General features: G+C 45.3%; 1 protein-coding gene across 1 annotated transcript in view; it reads right to left on the bottom strand.

Annotated features, from left to right (window-relative positions):
- PLPP4 (phospholipid phosphatase 4) overlaps positions 1–23,575 on the bottom strand; it is a 251,593-nt gene that overhangs the window by 57,603 nt on the left and 170,415 nt on the right. Inside the window, exon 6 of the mRNA XM_019795492.2 lies at positions 22,408–22,532. Coding sequence (XP_019651051.2) covers positions 22,408–22,532 — 125 coding nt within the window. The remainder of the gene's footprint in view (positions 1–22,407; positions 22,533–23,575) is intronic.

The following is a 23,575-nucleotide window of genomic DNA, read 5'->3' as shown; positions in this document are numbered from 1 at the left end:
AATTGACCATACACGTGTGGATCTATTTCTTGGCTCTATTCTGCTCTATTAATCCATCTATCCTTAAGCCATACTAGCTTGATTATTGCAGAGTTATATGAAATCCTGAAATCAATTTCTGTCAGTATGTCAAATTTTAATCTTCTTTCTCAAAATTTTTTGGCTATTTTAGGTCCTTTGAATTTTTTCCATAAATTTTATAAACAGCTTTCAATTTCTACAAAAAAATTTAAATAGTATTGTTATGAATCTTATGGTTCAATTTAGGAAAAATCAACATAGATTTTTAAAATTTTTGTTAAGTTTATTCTTATGTTTTCATAAGTTGATGCTACTATAAATGGTACTTTTAAAATCTGCACTTTCTAATTGTTTCTTGCTATTACATAGAAATAAAGTTGATTTTTATATTGGCCTTGTACCTATGATCTTTCAAAATTGCTTATTAATTCTCTTTTATAGATTTCCTAAGATTTTCTAAATAAATAATCATGTCATCTGCAAATAAAAATAGCTACTTCTTTCTTGCTTTTTATTTTTTTCTTGCTGAAATGCACTGATTAGAACCCCCACCCAAATTTTAATAGATACAGTGACAATGGGCAATCTTTTATGATATTCACAGTCTGAAGGGGAAAGTATTCAGTCTTTTCACCATTAGGTATAACGTTAACAGTAGGTTTTTCATAGATGTCTTTTATCAAACTAAAAAAGTTCTATTTTATTCCTCGGTCAATGAGAGCTTTTATCATGAAAGTGTTTTTTTCTATGTCTATTGACGTGATCATATGGTTTTCTCCAAAATTTTGTTAATTTGGGGAATTGTAATGATCAATTTTTGATTTTTAAATCCACTTTGCATTTCTAGCCAATTCTTTTGTATATATTTCTGGACTTAACTTGCTAATTTATTAAAGGCTGTGTGTCTATATTCATGAGAGATATTAGCCTATAATTTTTCTTCTCTGTAACACCTCTGTGAAATGTTGTTGTCAGGATTATTCTAAAACCTTGTTTGTATAATCTCACAGAACTAGCTGGGAAGTGTTCTATCTTTTTGAAAATTTTGTGTTAAGAGTGATACCACTTCTTAAATGTTTGACTGCAGATACCAGTGAAACCACCTGACCCTAGAGATTTCTTTGTCCAAAGGTTTTTACTTAAAAATTGTATTTCTATTTTGTCTCTGTCAGTTCCAGTGAGCAGTGGTTTGCAAGGAATTTAACCATTCCACAAGCATTGTTGAACTCTTGGCCTTCAACTTTTACTTTAAATGCCCTTATTGTCTTTTTAACGTACCCAGGCTATTTAGGGGGAGCTCTGCTTTCTTTCCTGATGTGGGCAATTTGTATGTTCTATCATGCCTTGCTCAGTCTTGCTAGGAGTTTATCAATTCTATAAATCTTAAGCAATAACAAGAAGGGCAAGTCTGGTGGAATGGGAAGTCCTTTATCTCGAAGTTTTGGTACTCCAAACAACTGTGGCCATGAAAATCAATCCCCCAAAACTAACACCAATCATCCTGGTCTACACGTAGTCATTATCCCTACGAAATTCAACAGCGTGTGACTAAACCACATCAAAAAATTGGCACATTTTGAAAGTTCAATGATCTAATAATCCTCACAATAATATGAAATATTATTGTATCTCTTTCAAAGATGAGAAATCCAAAGCTTAGAGAACTTAGCAATTGCCAAAGTCACAAAAGCTATTTGAGATCCACACTCATGTCCTTCTGATTCCACACCTGTGAACTTCCCACTTCAACCACGAAGTTGCCAGGAGTGAATGATTCAGGATCATAGTACCCGCACTTGAACAGCCTGCCTTTGGAAAGATATTGTCCCCATGGAACTGGGATAAATGCAGATGGAAAAGGGAACATAAGAAGAAAAGACGTCCCTCAGTTTTTTCACACTATACTGAACAAATGCTATTGTTGGTGGATATTACAGAAGCAACACTTTGGCCAAGTCCAAATGAATGTAGCTCTTTTCTGACTTTTTGATAATCAATCATTCTCCTAATGGGTTTCTCCTCCAAATTACCAAATTTTCTTTAAAATATGATTTTCAACTTTCACTTCAAAAGTTGATTGATGAAGAATGGAAATGTCACTTGCAAGCTTATGACATGCTATGTTTGATCAAAATAATGCCATTTCTGTTGTTTTAGTAATAGGTCCTCTTAGAGCTATGCTTTGCTTTCTCATTTCTAGACATTTCTTTGAAAAACATTTATTTTCTCTTAGTTAAAAAATAGTAGGGATTAACTAAACACTAATTTCAGTACGTGTTCTTATTGAGTGCTTTGTTTTAGAAAATAGAGAAAAATAATTTTCCTTTCCATTATCTTTGCTCATCATTCCTAAAGATTGTTTTTAAAAAAAGGCAATTATTTCAGGAACATCCATTTTAGGAAAAAAACTACTAGCATCCCTGAACTCTAGCAGGAAAGTGGATATACATGTCAGACCTATTCCTTATAAACTTTTGCTATTCATTTCACCTGTTATTCAATGCACAGAATAAATTATTCCATGCTAAAAACAATCACAGAATGGTGCTTTTGTATTCTTCTTTACATCGGAATTTACAATAGGCAATGGTTTTCTTGTGACCTGTCTAGCATTATCCATATGACCACCCTGCAAGAGAAACAAGGTGATCTGGAGAAATGAATGAGGGGCTTTATCACCACAGGTGACTTGCAGGAAGAGCTGGGAAAATGAGTCCAGCCTTGAAAGACGGGTAGGTAGGGTGAACTACTCTGTGCCAGGCAGCAGGGGCTCTGGGGAAGAGCCAGGAGGGCATTTCCTGGAGGGGAAGACAGTGAGCCATAGGCTAGGGCAGTGGCTGTGGGGGCCTGAAGCTGCTTGGCTGGAAGGGTGTGTGCTGGAGAAGAGAGGAACGTGCCGTCCCCCAGGTGGGTAGGAGAGCATGGTGGTTAACTGTGTGTGTCAACTTGATTGAATCACAGGGTGTCTAGACATTTGGCTAAACATTATTTGTGAGTATGTCTGTGAGACTGCTTCTGAATTAGCGTTTGGATTGGCGGGCTGCCCTCCCCAGTGTGGGTGGGCATCATCCCACCCAACAAAAGGGACAGGAAGAGGGGATTCGCCTCTCTGCCTGACAGCTTGAGCCGGGACGTCCATTTTCCCCTTCCCTCGGACCAGGCTATACATCATCAGTACTCCTGGTTCCCAGGCCTTCCAGCTCAGACCAGATTGTACGCAGCTTTCCTACGTCCACAGCCATGTAGACGGCAGGTCATGGGGCTCCTCAGACCCCATGACCATGTAAGCCAATTCGCACTATATACACACACTCTTGGTTCTGTGTCTCTAGAGAACCCTGACGAATACAGAGGGGAAACGCAAACTGGTTCGAGCATGGTTTGGGAAAATCCCCAGATGAGAATTCCCCAAGGAATTCTTACAGAAACTGGTGAGACACTGTGGGTGACACAGGTCCCCCATTCTCGAGGCGGTGCCACGAGGAGCATTTAGGGCTTCTGGTGCCAGCATGGGGGAGGGAATGGAAGAGGAAGGAAGGGCTGGGCCATGCATTCGGGGGCTGGGGGAGGGGCAGCATCCAGGCCAGGCCGATATTTTGTTCTTGGCCAGGAGTTATAAATGAAACACTGGAGGACAGCCCAGCCTTATCCAGCCACCTTTATGCCACACTGCCCCTTCCAGGGCAGAGGGAGGGGAGGAGACGACATCTGGGGACCACTTCTGGGTCTCATGGGCCTCGAAGGCTCTGGCCCTTCCCACCATGGGAACTGGTAGGGGACCACAGGCCGAACGCACAGGCAGGGCACCCAGTGGCTGGCAGCTATGAGGGTGCCAGGGTCACCTGAGCTCTGCCTCACCATCTACATGCAAGGACAGTGCTGCTTGAACGGGAAGGATCTGAAAGCCGATGGTGCTCCAGACACGGACTCCAGTCCCGAGTGTCCCTGGGGCCTCCGGGCTTCTGTGACTCTGTGACATTACTCACTCAACTTGCAGCGGGCATCCTTGGTGCTAGCGGGTCCCACTGGCTCCTCCTCACAACTGTTCCCAGCAAGGGGGCCCAGCCCTGCCGCCCACACCCACACCTGTCCAGTGTCCTGGAGGGATGCTGGAAGCTGTGGAGAAGTACACGATCCTCATCACCTCCTTCTACGGTCACACAATCCCTGTGACAGAATTCCTACAGCAGCCTCGCTTAAGATACCGTACAGACCGCCTCTAGCAGAAGCAAAACTCCATCCAATGCGCGTTGCAAAAGCGTGGGAGAATTTTTGACGACCTTGGACAATGAGGTCATCACTTACCAACTAGCAGGCATCTGACTGTTCCAAACGACTGGGACGAGCAGGAAGCGGCATCGGAGGTCATGCGACAGTGGGTTTTGCGGCGGTTGTCACCGCGTGGAAAGCTTCTACTGGTCAACCGCTCGGTGGCAGCTGGAGAATGCGTGTGTGTGCCGGATGCATGAAAGGAACTGAGCATACTTTCACAAAATCGCTGTTTGCTGAGGCTCGCACAGCTCCCCAGGCCGGCCAGGGCCCTTCAGTGGCGCCTTCTTTGCTGGGGCGGGCAGCCAGCTCCTTTGTCAGGGACTCGCGCCACCGAGCCTGTGCTGCTCGGAATCCCGCCTCCCTCCCAGACTGAGGGAGGCTCGGTACACGGTGCTTCTCACGTTGCCTTTCAGCTTTGAGGACAACCAAGCCCAACTGTACCCACAGGCTTCCTTTGCCGCTCTAGCAACTATCTCGATAAATGATGCTACTCACTTAGCGAATGGACTATTAATTCTGTTCTTGGATTTTCACCCCATCTAGTGAGCAACACATTGGAGAAAACATTGGGTAATGACTTTCAACTCCACTGTCTAAGGTCAGCCTGTGACTCTCTGGCAGTTTGTGTCTGGGCCCATGCTGGCAGACACACAGACAGACCTCACTCTCGGTCCCCCACCTCTGTGACCTTTCTAGGTTTGGGTTAACCACTGTTCTTGGAAACAAAGCTCCAGCAGGCCTCCCCCCTCTAAGCCTGAGGCTGGCAGGCAAGGGCGCCATGCTGCGCCATGTCCAAAAGCCCAGCTCAAGAGAGGCTCTCTGAAGCACACACTGGTTTTCAAGAAAAATCCAAAAATGGCACATCACAATTCTTAGATGCAGACCATATCTGGGAACTATTTTTTTGATGTTTTACTTTTCCTTTCAAAAACTGTAGGACACTGAGTTTCTGAAGCATACAGATCTATACGTAGGATCAGATTAATACTGCAGGTGTAAACATAAGGACCAACACAAAAGGAATATGTTGACGGAATCTATCACACAGCTGTCACGGCAAAGACACATGCCATGAAAGAAATCACTCATAATGTCATAAACACGCTCCTTTTGATAGGGAAATAAACTTGGGGGTTGCATTTGCAGCCTGCGTCAAGCTGCCTTAGGAACAAACACGTTCAAACGGACACCTGGTGTAGGGACAGGAGACTCTGTTTTTCTCTTGTTCTCTCATCTGCCAAAGGGAACAGAGACCAGACTTCTCCGATCTTCCCCAGAACCAGAGTTCAAGGGGGAATGGCAATAAATGATCTCATTTCATTTCCCCCCCAACACCTAGAAAGGTAGGGACTGGGACTCTGTTTACGGATAAGTGAACGGAGACGCACAGTCATGAAGGGATCTGTGCAAAACTGCATCATTGTTGTGACTGAAGCCAGGCCAAACTCAGGTCTGTCGGAGCCTGAAAATAATTCTCTCTCTACCATAGTCAATATAGAAATGCTGGACACAAAAGTACTTATTTATGTGTAATCCAATGATTACAAAAACAAATATACCATTTTTAGCGCCAGGCTAGGTCTTAAAATGGCATTCTTTTGACATCCAACAACAGGTAGCTATGAACATATGGAGAAAGAAGAAATAAATGAATGCTCATGGTAGTTAGAGCAGAAATCCAAAAGTCATAAAGTGATCTACGTGCCCTGGCCCTCTTCTCCATCACCGGCTGGCTCCTGGCCCTCTCCTCCACATGCTCCATGATGAGGGATGGGCCGGTTCAGGGTCTTTCCAGTAAGAAATGTTCTCACCCCCTCTTCTCTGATCTTGCCCCACCCTTCCTTTAGAATTAACTGTCCCAGATGCCTCTGATTATGTAAGAGACACCACTTCAAGTACCAGGTAGTATATATTTTTCCTACTAGCATATGTCAGGAGTGTAATTAAATGGTTATTAATGTCCAAAGCTGTCCGTCAGGGCAACCAAGAATGGCTGTTTGGGATACTCACGGCCCCAGAGTGCCCAGGACGGGCTGCTCTCTGCTCTCTCTGCCCTGTACCTGGTATTGCATCTGCTGGAAGGGACACATTCTCCTAACTGGTCCTGCCCTGTGAACTCTGCCACAACAGGGACTGGGTCTGCCTCACCCACCCCCATCTCTTCCCGCACCACACACAGGCCTGGCACATAGCAAGTGTCCCATCAAAGCGTGTGGACCAAATGACTGCTTCACTCAAGAATGAGCGAGTGAATACTTTTGAAAGCGAGCGTATTGGAAGTTTTCCTGAGATGTGGTGACAAAGTCCCAATGGTGAATTACACGGCAGCATCTCACTTGTCATAGCAGCAATGACAGCATGTTCAACAGCAGGAGGAGACAACCCCTGGGGTCACGGCACCAAGCCGAGGGAAGAAACGGGAAGAAACGGTGAGAAACGGGCAGCCATTCATGAGGCTTCCCTGCTCTAGCCAGAGTCACCAAATGCCCGTCACTTTTCTTTTCCAGAAGGAAATAATGTTGAAAGGAAATAAATGGAGGCTTGTTTGACGTGTAAGGTGTGGTAAGTAATACCCAGGCCAAAATATTCTAACATTTGACCAAAAGGCCATATTAGTAAAGGACAAAAATATGATCCATAGTTTTTACAAGGCTACTAATCACCGGGGATGTGGAGAGGCTCAGGGGGAGGCTCTCAAGAATATTCCCTCGCGGGTGGCTCAGTCAGTGAAGCATCTGCCTTCGGCTCAGGTCATGATCCCCAGGTCCTGGCATCGAGCCCACACTGGGATCGCTGCTCAGCGGGGAGTGTGCTTCTCCCTATCCTCTGCCTGCCACTCCCCCTGCTTATGCGCTCACCTTCACTATCAAATAAATAAATAAAATCTTAAAAAATATATTCCCTCCTTTTCCTTCCTTCCTTCTCTCCTTCCTTTCTTCTTAATGAACTATAGCAGAACTCAAAAAAAACTGAGGGAAATAATCAGAAGGAGAAGAACAAGCTGAGGCCCGAAACCGAGTCCATTTACTGGTGGAAATAAGCACAAAGAGGCTCCAAAAAACTTTAAACCTCTGAATGTCTGCTTATTTAAAAAAAAAAAAATCCGTGAGTGTCAAAGCTCTGGAGTAAAGAGGCTCTCTTGTCTCTCCTCCTCAACACACACACAAGTCCCCAGGTCCCGCTCAGGCTTCCAGGCATTAGGGACCCTAACTCACAGTGTCACTGTGGTCTTTCCAGTCATTAGCAAGATCCCCAGCTCTGCTGGAGGAGGCGGAAAGGGGCCCAGCATTCTCAAGGCACCGACTATCAGCCTGGCACCATGCAAGGAGCTTCCCCATCTGTAGCCCTTTCAATTCTCCCAAGAATGTCTCTGGTGGGGATCTTAAACCCTCTTATAAAGCTGACGACACCAAGGGAGAACCGCAGGGCTTCATAAGTCAAAGTAAGCTATGCCACCTTATCCCACCATATCCCTCCATGTTCTAAGAGTAAAGGGGAAAACTGAGCAGTCAAGGGTTTGCTGCTAGACTTCACAGCTAGGGAGCAGGACAGCTAAGTACATTACCCGAACAGCTCAGGTTTCTCTCACTCTAAACAAAGGAAAGGGTGGGGTATTCTGGGAACTCAGCATCGATGGTGAATTTGGGGTCCTGCTCACACATGTATAGCAAAAGTGTAGCTTCAGTTAAAGCTTTATTCAGTTAAGACAACAAATCAATTAGTTCAATAAATATCTGGGGCATCTATACTGAGCCATTCACTGTGATGGGCCCTGGGAACACATCAGTGCTGGAGATAATCAAGGTCCCCGTGCTCGTGGAACAGAAGCAGATAAAAACAAGCAAACCACCAGGATGATTACAGACACAACTGAGTGCTACAACAAAAAACAATGGCGGGAGCATCTGGGGTATTCAGGATGGCTACTTTCCTAAGGCTACATAGAGGCTGAAACTCAAAGAGGTCGTAGGAGTTAGCCAAGGTAATGTCTTAGTCTGGGTTCCTTCAGGATGAGACCCTGAGGTAGATTCAAGAGCAAATGGTCTGTTAGGAAGATGATTCGAGAAAACACCAGTGGGGAAGTAAGACACAGATGGGAAGGAAGCCAGGGCGGCATGATATCAAAGACGTTACCACTCTGGGAGGAAAGAGCCCAACCCCTCTGGGGCTCTAGGAGACAGGGTAAAATACATCCTTCAGACCCATTCTGCCTATGGGGCAAGGGAGCCGGGATATTTATACACCAGCCCGTGAGTCAGCGGCTGATGGCTGCTCGAGGGGATGGGTGCACATTTGTTCCCTGCACACCCAGTCTGCTACAGCTGCGAACTGGACTGGTATGCGTGACACAGTGATTGCTGGAGGAATGTAGGCAGGCTTCTGACAGCTTTTAAGAATTGAGAGCAGGGCAAGTGCAAATGCCAAGAAAGGAAAGAAAGTCTCATGTGGAGGGAGCCATCAAAAGTTGGGCTCTGGGGGCGCGTGGGGGGCTGAGCATTCGACTCTTGATTTTGGCTCAGGTCATGATCTCAGGATCATAAGATCGACCTGGCATCTGACTCTGTGCTCAGTGGGGAGTCTACTTGAGATGCTCTCTCTCCCTCTACGCTTCCCCCCATTCACACTCGCTCTCTCTCTCAAATAAATAAATCTTAAAAAAAAAAGTTAGGCTCTGAAGTCAGACACTCTGGGTACAAATGCCAGCTCTGTGACATGCTGGCTGTGTGGTGTAGGGGTCAATCATCATCCCCCTCAGTCTCAGTTTTCTCATCTGGACAAGAGGACTAATAAGAATGCTGACCTCATGGGTATGTTTGGGGATTCAATGGGATAAGTCCTTTAAAGCCGTTAGCAAAGACCCTGACGCATTTTCCATGTTCAATAAATGATGGCTGTTTGCAGGGCCATGAAGAGGACAGGGTGGCCAGAATGCAGGAAGCAAGGTTGGGTCGGGGCACAGGACATGAGGTTGAAGAGACAGCAGGGGCCAGAGTACCATCTGGGACTGGATCATTCTCTCGGTGCATGGGAAGCCCCTGAAGAGCTTTAAGCTCTGGGGTGTCCTGCCATCATCATTCTAGAACGTCATACTCTTCAAAGACTTGAAATGCTTTCTCTGCTTCCAGATCCCCAGAGCTGAATCCACTCCTGGCATAGAAGGAAGGTGTTATTGAGCACTAATTAGCAGACTCCAGAGACTGATGGGAGCAAAGAAGCACTGGTTTGAATCATCTGAAGCCCACATAGACTTGGCTGGAGAATGATCTCTTTCATTTTCCTTCGGCAGACTTAACTTCCTAATTAAGTTGGCTCCGGCTAACATTCAAAAGACTCTGCATTTCCCAAGTAGATGCCAACAGAGGTAGGAGAGGGAGCCCCCAGACCCACCGGGAGACATAGGAAGCGAGTCTGGAATGAAAAGTTTGTTGTGGAGACCCCCATGGGAATAACTTATGCACTTTTATGAGTTCTACCCAAAAGGGAAAAGAAAACACACTGGTGGTAAGGATATGCATGATAGATGTGAATCTGAAAAGACACAAAGAAAAAGGCTGGTGGTTCTGAACCCAAAAGGTAACATTTCTAGGTCAGGGCCCCATCTGAGGAAGGGTATCCACTCAGGAATGGGACAATTTCCAGAGAAGGGGATTGTGGAACAGTGTTGGCTCATGATCAATTGGTTGATTAATTTCTTTCCTTTTTTTCTTTCTTTCCTTTTCTCTTTGTCTCTTTCCATCCATATACACATATCCCAAAAAATGTCCATTACAGAGGACATGTGATAATTTGAATTTCTACTTTTGGAACACATCTACCATCCTGAATGATCTCTGGACCCATACTTAGAAGATTGTGTTAAGAGTCATGGGCCATTATGCACCCCAATGTTCATAGCAGCACTGTCCACAATAGCTAAATCGTAGAAGGAACCAAGATGCCCTTCAACAGATGACTGGATTAAGAAGTTGTGGTCCATATATACAATGGAACATTACTCAGCTATCAAAAATAACGAGTTCTCAACATTTGCTGCAACATGGACAGCACTGGAGGAGATAATGCTAAATGAAATAAGTCAAGCAGAGAAAGACAATTATCATAATGGTTTCTTTCATTTATGAAACATAAGAACTAGGAAGATCGGTAGGGGAAGAAAGGGATAAAGAAGGGGGGGTAATCAGAAGGGGGAATGAAGCATGAGAGACTATGGACTCTGAGAAACAAACTGAGGGCTTCAGAGGGGAGGGGGGTGGGGGAATGGGATAGGCTGGTGATGGGTAGTAAGGAGGGCACGTATTGCATGGTGCACTGGGTGTTATACACAACTAATGAATCATGGAACTTTACATCAAAAACCAGGGATGTACTGTATGGTGACTAACATAATATAATAAAAAAACATTAAAAAAATAGTCATGGTTTGATACAAAGATAATAGGAGCCCACACAAAATAGGTGTCTACTGAACAATTCCTTTATAATTCAAGGCTATTCCAACACCAAGGGCTAAGAACAAGATCTCTATTATAAAATTTTTTTCACAACTGATGGACCCAAGAGCCCTGTACCCACAAGAAGCCATTACATGATATGGGAAGAGGTAAGATGAGGAATAGAGGACATTTCCTAATGATAGAAGGGTCGACATACCAAGAATACACAACAATCATAAATGTGTATGTGCCTATAAAGAGACCTCTAAAATATATGAAGCAAAACCCAGTAAAACTAAAAGGAGAAAGAGATGAATCTATAATCCTAGTTGCAGACCATCACACCCTACTCTTAGTAATTGACAGAACGCTGAGACAAAGAGACTAAAAGCAAGGATCAAAAATTTTTGAATGACACCATGGTAACTTAATGGACACATATGGAATGACACACCCAGCAAGTGCATAAATGCATTTCCAGGTGTGCATGGAACATTCATTGAGATAAAGTAGTCGGTAGGGAATAAAACAAATCTCAATAAATTTCAAAATACTGAACAAAACTTGCTTTCTCTTCACAGTAAAATGAAGTTAAAGATTCAAAACATTAAGATAGCTAGAAAAGCCATTTGGAAAGTGAAAAACTCACTTCTAAATAAGAAGGTCAAAGACAGAGTCAAAGATCAAAGAAGAAATAACAAAGGTAGTTAGAAAATATTTTGAACATAATAGCAATAAAAAATACAACAGACCAAATTTTGTGGGGTACCGCCAATGCAGGGCTTAAGGGAAATCTATAGCTGTAAATGCTTACATTAGAAAGGAATAGTCTTAAAAAAAATATGATTTAAATTTTCAACTTAGGAAACTAGAAAATTATGAGCAAATTAAGCAAAAATTAAAAATAAGGAAATAATACAAATAAGAGCCAAAATCAATGATGTAAAAAAGAGACAAAAATAGAGAAAATAAACACAAAAGTTGGTTTTTGGGAAGGATTAGTAAAATTGATAAGCCCCAAGTACAATTAGTCAAGAAAAAAGTAGAGAAAATACAAATTACTAGAACAGAAATGGAAGAGGGTTGTCAGCACTGCTCTTACAGACATCAAAAAAGTCAAGAGCAGACTATTATAAACAGCTTTATCCGAATACATCCAACAACCTAGACGAAAGATACAAATTCCTTAAAAATACGATCTATCAAAACTGACATAAGGTAATTCCACTTCTAGGATGGCAATGTGAGGAGCTATGTTGACCCACTCCCAAGCAAAACGGGGAAATTATTTTTAAAAAAACTTTTAAGTCTCGGGATGGTCCCAAGAACATACAAAAAATAAACATTTATTCAAGAAAATGCACTAAAACTCAGTAAGAACTGTGAGAATCTGTGGCATTTGCACCTGACCCGTTCCCTCCTTCCTCGCTCGAAGCCTCCTCTGATGGAAAACTCCGCCCCAGGCAGGAACAGCATAGAACACAGGGCCCTCCTCCTCTTCCCTCAGCAATGAAAAGAAAAAATTACGGATACTCATGACAACATGAAGAATTTCAAGACATATTGAGCAAAAGCTGTCAGACACGAAAAGGACCTACTGTATGATTCCAATTATATGAAGTTCTAAAATAGGCAAAATGAATCTGAAGTTTATGTTTTTAAAGATTTTATTTATTTATTTGTCAGAGAAAAAGAGAGAGACAGAGAGTCAGAGCACAAGCAGGGGGAGCAGCAGGCAGAGGGAGAAGCAGGCTCCCCACTGACCAGAGAGCCCAATGCGGGACCCTGGGATCATGATCTGAGCTAAAGGCAGACACTTCACCGACTGAGCCCCCCAGATGCCCCTGAAGTTTAAAAACTAAAACAAAAACACAAAACCTGAACCGTGGCTATCCTGAGGGAATGAGGATTGACTGAAAAGGGACATAAACAAACTTTCTGGGTTTATGGAAATACTCTATAGTGAGACAGGAATAGGGGTTACAAGGTGGTGCACTTGTCAGAACTGAATGACAATGATTTATGCATTGCAATGTAAATTTTACCTTAAAATACTAGAACAATTTTTTACAAAATATCATCAGTACTACACGTGGTAGGAAATGGGCAGAGAAAAACAGGAAGCAAGATGGGCAGGACGACATAGCAGGGCCATGGGTATTCAGTAGATTTGTTTTGTGTTAAAGGTCTGAAATTTTTTATCATAAAAAGTGAAAAAAGAAAGAAAAAGGCATTTGGCTTATATCTAACCTTTCCTTTTACCCTGATCTTTTTTTTCACAGAAATCAAATAGTGAGTCGAGTTTTTGAGGGAGAGTATTTTGAATTAATCAAACGGTGCCCATTTCTCAACATTTCCTACTCAGTCAGACCGGGAACTTGGAGAGTGGACGAATTTAACACGTGAGTGACTGACATCTGCCACATATTTACCTAACTCCCCGAGACAAGGGTTTCTCAGCCTGGACACTACTGACATTTGGGGCAAGCTAAGTCTGTGTGGTGGGGCCGTCCTGTGCGCTGAGGACACTTAGCAGCACCGGTGGCCTCTGTGGACTTGATGCTCTTGGGCCACCCCCCCGTCTCATGACAACCGCAACTTTTTTCAGACATCGCTAAATGTCCCCCGGCAGGCAAAACAGTCCGGCTGAGAACTACCACCCCGATGCATGCATCCTCCACCAGGACAGCACTGCCCCTGACCGAAGGGATGAAGATTGGCTCCTGGGGAGATGAAAAAGTCTTAGGGATTATCGATCATTGCTGGCGGCCCTGAAAAAGGGCCACGGTACATACGCAGATAGACAGGATATTGGTGGCATTAAAATTTCACAGTAGAAAGGAGCAATTCGGGGGGGGGGCATGTCTAAAACAAGGAGGAGGAGTGATAATGGAAGAGAGATTAAGAAACCTCTCCTAATGGGGCGCCTGGGTGGCGCAGTCGTTAAGCATCTGCCTTCGGCTCAGGGCGTGATCCCAGCGTTCTGGGATCGTGCCCCACATCAGGCTCCTCTGCTGGGAGCCTGCTTCTTCCTCTCCCACTCCCCCTGCTTGTGTTCCCTCTCTCGCTGGCTGTCTCTCTCTGTCAAATAAAGAAACAAGATCAAGAAAGAAAGAAACAAGATGAAAAGAAAGAAAGAAAGAAAGAAAAAGAAAGAAAGAAAGAAAGAAAAAGAGAGAAAGAGAGAGAGAGAGAGAGAGAAAGAAAGAAAGAAAGAAAGAAAGAAAGAAAGAAAGAAAGAAAGAAACCTCTCCTAAGAAGAGGTCTAGGATTCTACAGAGAGCAGTCATTCCCTCCCTGCGTTTGGCATCCCCAGAGAAAGGCTTTCTGCTGTGTTGGGGAGTCTCCCTTTTCTGGAGAAAGATATGGCAAACAAGCACGGTTGCTTCCCAGAACCTTTGAAATAGCCTTCGAAGCTTGAGATGTAGGAGGATACAAATGTAGGGAAAAAGCCATGAGGGGCTCTTGCCGGATCTGACGCTGTCCCTCGACATGCTGGAAGCTTCCCTTGAAGTTCGAACAGAAACCACACAAGTTGAGCTGACCTCAGACAAATGACCACCAGTTGGTCCTGGCCGGAACAGTGACCTCAGCAACCATGCCATTTTATAGCATTTTTAAAAGAAGAAGAAAGTGGCCTTTTTCAAGTTTCTCATCGACCAAAACCCTTCCAGCAAAAGCCCTGGATAGCAATTTCAATTAACTCAATGATGCAAAAGAGATGAATCTTACAATTTCCTGTTTTCCTTTTCCTGTTTCTTTTATGCAAAGCTTGCCTAACACTTGAAGAACCAGCTGGTTTATAATACTGAATATTCATGCTTCATGGAATCACACCTGGCCAGTTAGCATACATGCCATCCTGTGATCATTTCTCAATCTGTCCTTAAAATGCATTTAGATTTGTTCAGTGAAAGCAAACTCCCAGACGCTCAGCCTACAAAGACGCTTTAGTGGAATCACTCCATTCTCAAGGACTCTGTCATGAGAGTAAGACCGAGGCTGACCGAGAGCCTTCTGATGGGCGGTATCTCTGTAACTAAGGTATTAAGAGCATTTCGGTGGCGTTTCTGATTTTAAAATGGTAGAAGAAAGAAAGCACAACAGTGTGACAGCTAATTTTATGTGTCATCGTGGGCAGGCTCTGGTGCCCAGCTGTTCTGTCAACATCGGTCTAGATGTTGCTGGGAAGGTATTTTTAGATGTGATGAACGTTTCCAGTCAGTTGACTTTCAGGAGCTCATTCACCCTGACCAGTGTGGCTGGGCCTTGGTCAATCAGTGGAAGGCTTTAAGAGCGAAGACTGAGGTTTCCCAAATAAAATTCAATCTCAAGACGGCAACATGGAAATCCTGTCTGAACTTTCCAGCCTGCGGTCTGACCCTACAAATTTCAGACGTACCAGCCCCACAACCATGCAAACCAATTCCTTAAAATAACTGCTCCCTCTTCATTCCTCTCCTTCTCTGCCCCCCTACACACACACACACACACACACACACTGCTGCTTCTGTTTCTCTGATGCAAACAGGAGCATACATCCTATCTTAAATGGAGCCAGGAGCAGCTCAAGTCCACACCACAACGTATGCCAACGAAAGCAGGTGGCAGACAGGGTGCCTCCCAGAGCCAGGAAAGGCGAGTCTACAGCTGCAGAGGGCGGTGCTGATGAGAAGCCGCTTATTCACCGGCAAGGGCCTGCAAAGCTCTGAGCTGGGGCCCCGGGTACCGCAGGAGGCAAGGGGAAGGCAGGAGATGGAAAAAAGGAACAGGTGAAAAGTCCTTACTATGAGCAGTTAAATTCTCCACGCCATCCTACAAACCAGGAAGGAAGCTGCCACCTCCCCGGCTCTTGAAGAAGATTGAAGGTTTAACGATTTGAGGCTCTGCACTCAGGAGAAGCAGGCAAGAAGAGACCAGGGCTGAGCAATGAGACTGAGAACCGAGGGTGAAGGGTCACTCTGCAAGGTGACCTGTAAGAACCCCAGCCCCTCCGCCTGGCTTCCGGAATGTCAGGCACAGGTACACCTGCCAAGAGCCTGGGGAGCCTCCCCTGGGGAAAGGAATAGCTTCAAAGTCAAGGCCAGATGCTAACACTCGGGGTCAAGCAGTGAAAACCCAGCTGGCTCCCCATTCGTCCTTCAGGGAAGCTTAATTAACGAGCTCTGCCTGGTTAACTTTAGTGCTTCCAGCTTAAAAAAGAATCCCAGTAAGGCACATCACCTCCTGATGGCCAGAGATGGAGAGAAGATTCTAAGAGGTTCCAGAGAGAGAAAGAAAAAGAAACCAAGGAAAGGAATGCTACAAGGCCTCTCTCAAACACAGTGTAAACAAAAACCCTGCACCAAAGTGATTTTTCTACCTAGAATTCTGCACCCAGCTAAAGAATCGAAAAAAGACACTTCAGACACAAATACCTTAAAACATTGTAGCTCATACGTCCTCTCCTGGGAAAATGATAGGAGAAAGTAGTTTTCCTCCCAAAGCTTTTCTGTCCCCTGCTTGGAATTCCTCGTCCCCAGTTCCAGACCACTGTGGTAATGTACCTGGTACGCATCCTCGCCCTAAAGAGGACTTGGCCATGTCTGAGCATCCTGTACCCTCCCCGAGTACCAACTCGGTGCCTACAAAACTCCGTGCTCAAGAAAAATCGTTAAATCATCATCAGCCAGATACACCTTCTAATCTTGTCTGCCATTTGAAGAGTGTATCCCGCCAGCACTGATGATCTTACAAATGCCCCCTTTTTAAAATATGATGGAATTGTTTAAAAATGAAACATCTGTGTGCACAGTTAAGGTGCACTGGTCTTGCTTTAGTAATGCTTTTTTTCAGACTTAAATGTTTTAAAGCAGTTTCGGTTCATGGCAAAATTAAGAAGGTACAAATATTGTTAAAATGTCCATGCTTCCCAAAGCAATCGACACTTTCAATGCAATCTCTATCAAAATACCATCAGTATTTTTCATAGAGCTGGAACAAACAATCCTAAAATGGGTACCGGAAAAGACCCTGAAGAGCTAAAGGAACATTGAAAAAGGAAACCAAAGCTGGAGGCATCACAATTCTGGACTTTAAGCTGTATTACAAAGCTGTAATCATTAAGACAGTATCATACTGGCACAAAAACAGACACATAGATCAATGGAACAGAATAGAGAACCCAGAAATGGACCCTCAACTCTATGGCCAACTGATCTTCGACAAAGCAGGAAAGAAGATCCAATGGAAAAAAGACAGTCTCTTCAACAAATGGTGTTGAGAAAACTGGACAGCCACATGCAGAGAAATGAAACGGGACCACTTTCTTACACCATAGACAAAAATAAACTCAAAATGGATGAAAGACCTCAATGTGAGACCGGAATCCATCAAAATCCTAGAGGAGAACGTAGGCAACAACCTCTATGACATCAGCCGGAGCAACTTCTTGCTAGACACGTCTCCAAAGGCAAGGGAAACAAAAGCAAGAATGAACTACTGGGACTTCATCAAGATAAATAAACAAGCTTTTGCACAGCAAAGGAAACAGTCCACAAAACTAAAACGCAACCTACGGAATGGGAGAAGATATTTGCAAATGTCTTATCAGATAAAGGGCTAGTATCCAAAATCTATAAAGAACTTCTCAAACTCAACACCCAAAAAACAAATAATACAGTCAAGAAATGGGCAGAAGATATGAACAAACATTTCTCCAAAGAAGACATACAAATGGCCAGCAGACGCATGAAAAGACGCTCAACATCACTCGGCATCAGGGAAATACAAATCAAAACCACCATGAGACAGCACCTCGCACCGGCCAGAATGGCTGAAGTGAACAACTCAGGAAACAACAGATGTTGGCGCAGATGCGGAGAAAGGGGAACCCTTTAAAAAATGAAAGAAGAAAGGAAGGAAGGAAGGAAGGAAGGAAGGAAGGAAGGAAGAAAGAAAGAAAGAAAGAAAGAAAGAAAGAAAGAAAGAAAGAAAGAAAGAGAGAAAGAAAGAAAGAAAAGAGCAGAGACTTCTCATATGCCCCCACACAGGTGCACAGCCTCCCTCATTAACAACATCCCCCATCATCTGCTGCAATTGATGAGTCTACGCTGACACGTCATCATCTCCCAAAGCCCGCAGTTTACCACCTTAGGGGTCACTCTTCCTGCTGTGCACTCTATGGGTTTCAACAAATATATGATGACATACATCCACCATTCCAGTATCATACAGAGAAGTTTCACCGCCCTAAAAATCTTCTGTCCTCTGCCTGTATTTGTCCCTCCCCAACCCCAACCATCATGGTGATGCTTTTCAATACTACTTGTCTGGAGCATAAGCAACACGTTTGCAGTTTTGTGGGCCATGTCTCCCTTGCAACTATGCAACCCTGCCATTAGAAGGTGGAAGTCTCCATAGGCAATCCATAAACAAACGGGCATCTCGCTGTTCCAACAAAACTTTATTTACAAAAACAAGCAGGCACTGGATTTGGCCCATGGGCTGTTGTTTGCTGATCCCCGAACAACAATATCACTTTACGTATTCTCACCATTTTCACAAGAAAGAAGTTTCTTAATAGCTTGACTTGGCATGAATAATTTGTTTTTTTTCTGATTTTCTCTCTGAAAGCTATCCTCTTTCTGGAATGTGAAACAATACCCAATCAAAAGCCAAGACTGCAGTGAAAGAAAATTCCCTTTTCAGAATGTCCCTCCTTTAAGCTATATTGCCTTTCTGTGCTTTAAATCCCAAGCGTCTGGGGGCACCTGGGTGGCTCAGTGGGTCAAGCGGCCAACTCTTGGCTTCTGCTCAGGTCATGATCCCAAGGTCATGGGATGGAGCCTTGTGCGGGGCTCCACACCCAGCGGGGAGTCTGCTTGTGGATTCTCTCTCTTCCTTTCCCTCTGCACTTCTCCCCACTTGCATGCGTGCATGTGCTCTATCTCTGTCTAAAATAAATGGATAAATAAAACTTCTAAAATTAAAAAAATAATAAATTCCCAGTTTCTGGTAACTTCTTGGTTTCTGCAGGAAACCACTCGCTCTTCTCTTTGTAACTGTGACTCTGATTTTTCCCACAAGGGAGGCTTGGGCCACCTTACGGAACAAGTCCCACAAGATGGCTGCTGTGAGGCACGCCATTTGAGGGCTGGCTGCCATGTGAGCACTTCCGCAGAGTGCTGTTTGACTGCTTATGGCCAACTAAGCAAAGATCTTTCGTTTCCAACAGAAACTAATGTTTGTTCTTAGGTTCAAAGAAAACCAACTGTTCTGCACGGTGGTACGTGGACATCAACTACCTTCCAGTCACCGATTATCTATAACCAGAGCGGAAGCAAAGCTGTGATTATCTAGCATGAGGAATTCATCTTACGAGATCCTGTGGCCCAGAATGCCTGTGTCCACTCACTCCTGGGCAACCTACAACGCTGATTTTACTGAAGGGACAAGGCGTGTGTGCATCACACGTGGGGGTCCACTAAGGTCATCCCTCCGAGGTCGAGCACCTCCTCCAAGAGCCAAGAGTCATGCCAACCACTTCCTGTTAGCCACAGTGAGAAATCCAAAGAATAGCACTGATGGTTCTTCTAAGTGGATGTGGCAGCTCCCTGTAAGGCAATCACTGACCTGTCACAACAAAGAAAGAGAACAGATAAAAATACTATCATCAAAGCCTAGAGGCTGGGTAGGATTCCGTGTCTGCCAAGTAGTAAAAATCTGTAACGTTTTAAGTAGTGTCTTAAGCAAAAGATAGTAATAGCCTCTGTCAAAAAGCTAGTCTAGCACGGAGAGGACATCAGCCACACACTTGACAGGGAGCTGGTGGGCAGCCCTGTCAGAAAATGCATCTGATAGGGAAGGTGTGCTTCTAAAAGAAACACTTCTGTGGGGCCTGGCCTCTACTCTCTAGGACCGGCAGTCTTCTGGGCTGAGTTATTCACAGCTATTTCCTGCCCAAGGTCAAATGCAACACTGGATACTAACTTGTGCTGGCAGGCCTCTGTCAACCATCTGAAAGCCAGGGTTCAGGGTTTGACTTCTTTCTGCTTTGAGCTTTGGAAGCCCCTTCAAGCTCAGCACCAAGTCTTTGGGAGCACAGGACATGCCCTAAAACAACAGAGACCTTGAGGGACCCTACAAGGACAGAGCTGGAGAGCAGATGGGAGCCAACCCCAGGTACGTGCTCTTCTGGGGACCTCTCGACAGTGCCAGCACGGGAACGCCGGATCATGAAACGGAAGGCAGGGCAGCAGGCGTTCCTCCAGCTGGCACCTACAACTCCTCCAAAACAGACAATCGCTTAAAATGAGACTTCAGAGAGCACAGACTCACTCGGAGGGGACATGATTCTAAATGCATGTTCCGCCTCAAGCGGCCTTGGAGAACCCTGGGTCCTCCACCCTCACGCACTGCCGGGCCCCTTCCCCCGTGAACCTCAGTGGGCATTCTGACGAAGCACACTCAAGTAAGCATTTTCTCTCAACTCCCCCAAGATTCTAGAACCAAATCCTTTCCACTGGCTGCTAAGTGTTCAGGCTAAGCCTCTATATCCTTTTCCTAGGGCAGCCGTAACAAATGACCACCAGCCCGGTGAGAACAACGGCAACGTAGTCCCTCGCATTCGGGAGCCCAGAAGTCTGAAATCAACGTGTGGGCTGGGTCATGCTCCCTCTGAAGGTTCCAGGAGAGGATCCTTCCTTCCCCTTCCAGCATCTGGTGGCCCCAGATTCCTTGGCTTGTGGCTGTACCACTCCAATCTCTACCTCCATCTTCACGTGGCTTTCTCACCTGTGTCTCTGCATCTCAAATATTCCTATGTCTTTCTCTAATGGGGACATCTGTCACTGGATTTAGGGCCTACCTAAATCCGGGATGATCTCATCTCGAGATCCTTAATTTAATTACATCTGCAAAGACAATTCTCCAAAAAGGTCACATTCACAGGTTCTGTGGGCTAGGACTTGGACCTATCTTTTGGGGGAACGTTCTTCAACCCCCTATAGTCTCCAACAAACCAGACAAGAATATGAGTTATTTATTTAAATGGACATAGAATACTTCATTGTATTTCATCACGGAAGCCCTGAGACACTATCGAGTTAGAGGCTTGTGTGAAGGTCAGGTAAGTGTCCTTGAACAAGTTACGGAGTCTGTCTGACCTTCGCTGTCCTTATATATAAAATGGGGATAACCCAACCTAGGGGGGCCATGGTACAGATTAACAGTAATTCACGTAGAGCGCCTGGCACCCCAATATCTTGTTCATAGGGCTTCAGTCTCTAAGGGCTCTGAGCAAAATATCCAACAACTACTGCAGGAAAATGCATCCACTGACTCCTTGATCCAGCCGCTATCAGGGAATGTCTTACATACTTTAAAAAAAAAACAGAAAAGATCAAGGTAACAGGCCTGCCAATGGCCGAAAACTTCAGACCTGTGAGAAATCAAGGACCTCAGGTCACAAGAACAGCCTCTCTCAAGTGGTCACCTGTAGCCGTGGTTTTCTAATGATCCCAGTGTCATCAACATAATACAGTGTGCCACTGCCTCTGGAGTCCCCAGGACACGAGCTGTGCCTTAATTATCTTTGTGTCCCCAACACCTAGCACCGTACCTGGCACCTCGGTCATTCAATAAACATTACTGGAACGAACCAGGATACTCTGGACCCTCACATCTGGTTACAGACAACAACATGGATAAGTACTGTGGATTTAAAGCACCATACTAAGTACTTCACATACATATCGAGTGGATTCAATGACACAATGCCCTACAAATGCTGTCACGGCAGCTGCTCCAAACACCAGCGACCATCATTACTTCTTGTAACCCTCACTCCAACCAGGAGTGGAGGCATCATCATTCCCGTTGTATACAGCAGGCGCTGAGGCAAGAGCGGGTACGTCACAGAGCTAAGACCTGGCAGAGCCAGGGTCTGTCACTACAAAGACCTGTGTTCTCTCCACTACACCACCCTGCACCTGATTCATATTATTATTTTTTTTAAACTTTCTGTGTTTTTTTTTAATTTTATGTATTTATTCGACAGAGATAGAGACAGCCAGTGAGAGAGGGAACACAAGCAGAGGGAGTGGGAGAGGAAGAAGCAGGCCCCTAGCAGAGGAGCCTGATGTGGGGCTCGATCCCATAATGCCGGGATCACACCCTGAGCTGAAGGCAGATTCTTAACCGCTGCGCCACCCAGGTGCCCCTGATTCATATTATTAAGTCTTGGCTTTAAGGCTGGTCCCAGCCGGCACATCCATAACCAGACTATATACTGAGGCACGCGTGCGTGTACATATATATGCTATATGTTGGTACACACACATGATACTGTCACTGAAGGAATAAACTAGAGAGAACACGGGGATGAAAAGCAAGGTCCCAGGGAACATGGTAAATTCCCTTGCACCGTGAAGCTCCCAAAGCGTACTGCCAAAGGGTAAAGTGTCACATGTCATGCTCCGCGGGGCTCACAGAAGCAACATATACCATATCTTGTAAACTCTAGAGCCTTGTCCGCAGGTTTATTACCCCCTGTCGAATTCTTGTCTCTAAGCCAACAGGGAAGAAGAACAAACTGTGCTCTACATTCGTGTCCCGGCACTTTCCTCTCCACTAAACTCCCAAGGAAAGTGGTCAGGAAACATGACTGGGAATTAAAGAGAGGCCCAGCCACCAAACTTACAGGAGGAATGGATGCTGGGGAAGCTTTTGCGGCCCTCGGACACCAGATCGGGGTCACCCGTGCAGTGCATTTCTGAGTTCATCACTCCATCTGGAAAGCAGCGGTAAAAGAAATCGGGGCGAGGTCTACAAAAGACACCATGGACATTTTCAATATAAAATGCTGCCATCACAAAGGAACCCCCAGCTGACTCCCGCCCATTCCCTGCTGCCCCCAGCTCCTCCTCCTGCCATCAACACCGGGGCTCCCCGGGGACCACTCCAGACATGGTGGTCTTGAGAAAAGCTCAAATTTCGGGGTCAGAAAGCTCTGAGTTGGAACTCCCACTCTGCCACTTACTAGTTTTCTGACCTTGGGAAGGTCACATAGCCTCCCCCAGCCTCAGCTTCCACATCTGTAAAAGGGGAGATGAATACCCGCCCAAAGGGGAGGTCTTGAGGGCAGACGAGAAGACTGATAGGAGGCATGTAAACACAGCACTGGCAGAGTAGAAGGTAGTTCCTGCCTCCATCGACAGCTCCCATTCAGAGGCTGCTTCCAGAACCCCAGACTCCAGGCTCCTCATGTCCCTATGTCTTGAGTTTGGATGGTCACTTGCCCCTCCTCGAATAGCAGGACTCGCCTAACCTCACTGAGACAGAGGACCCAACAGCTCAGCTCCAGGATGCAGAGTGCACAGTCATCCAGGCTGGCTTCCCTGGCCCAGGTCTGCGGAGACAGACCTCACAGGACAGGGGTGGAAGCTGGCCCCGAGGTCGAGCCCCCAGCTGCAGGCACCGCTGGCACTTACGGAGCCCTTACGGGGTACCACAATTAGTGCCAAGCACAGCACGTGCATTGTGTCATGTGATTCTTATGCCAACCCCGGGAATTCCTTCATCTGACAGGTGCAAAACTGAAGGTGTAGAAAGATTACACTCCTGCCCAAGGTCACATACAACCAGTAAGTGGCAAAGGCAAGCCTAAGCCCCAGTAATTGGATTCCTGCCCCAACACATGTCACCCTGTGTTTTTCTACCTCCCTCCAGTGAGGATTCTCACACAGATGGGTGACGGCCAATCCCTTCCCATTAATTCAACTAATATTTGCTGAAAGCCAGCCATGGACAGGCTTTGCTAGTGCTGTAAACACAAGGTCCCTGGTCTTCCCAGCTCTGGGATCTAGGCC

Source organism: Ailuropoda melanoleuca, chromosome 6 (assembly GCF_002007445.2).
Source record: "Ailuropoda melanoleuca isolate Jingjing chromosome 6, ASM200744v2, whole genome shotgun sequence".
NCBI classification, from domain to species: Eukaryota; Metazoa; Chordata; class Mammalia; order Carnivora; family Ursidae; genus Ailuropoda; species Ailuropoda melanoleuca.
The sequence above is the reverse complement of the archived record's forward strand: the minus strand, read 5'-3'. Positions and strand labels throughout refer to the sequence as shown.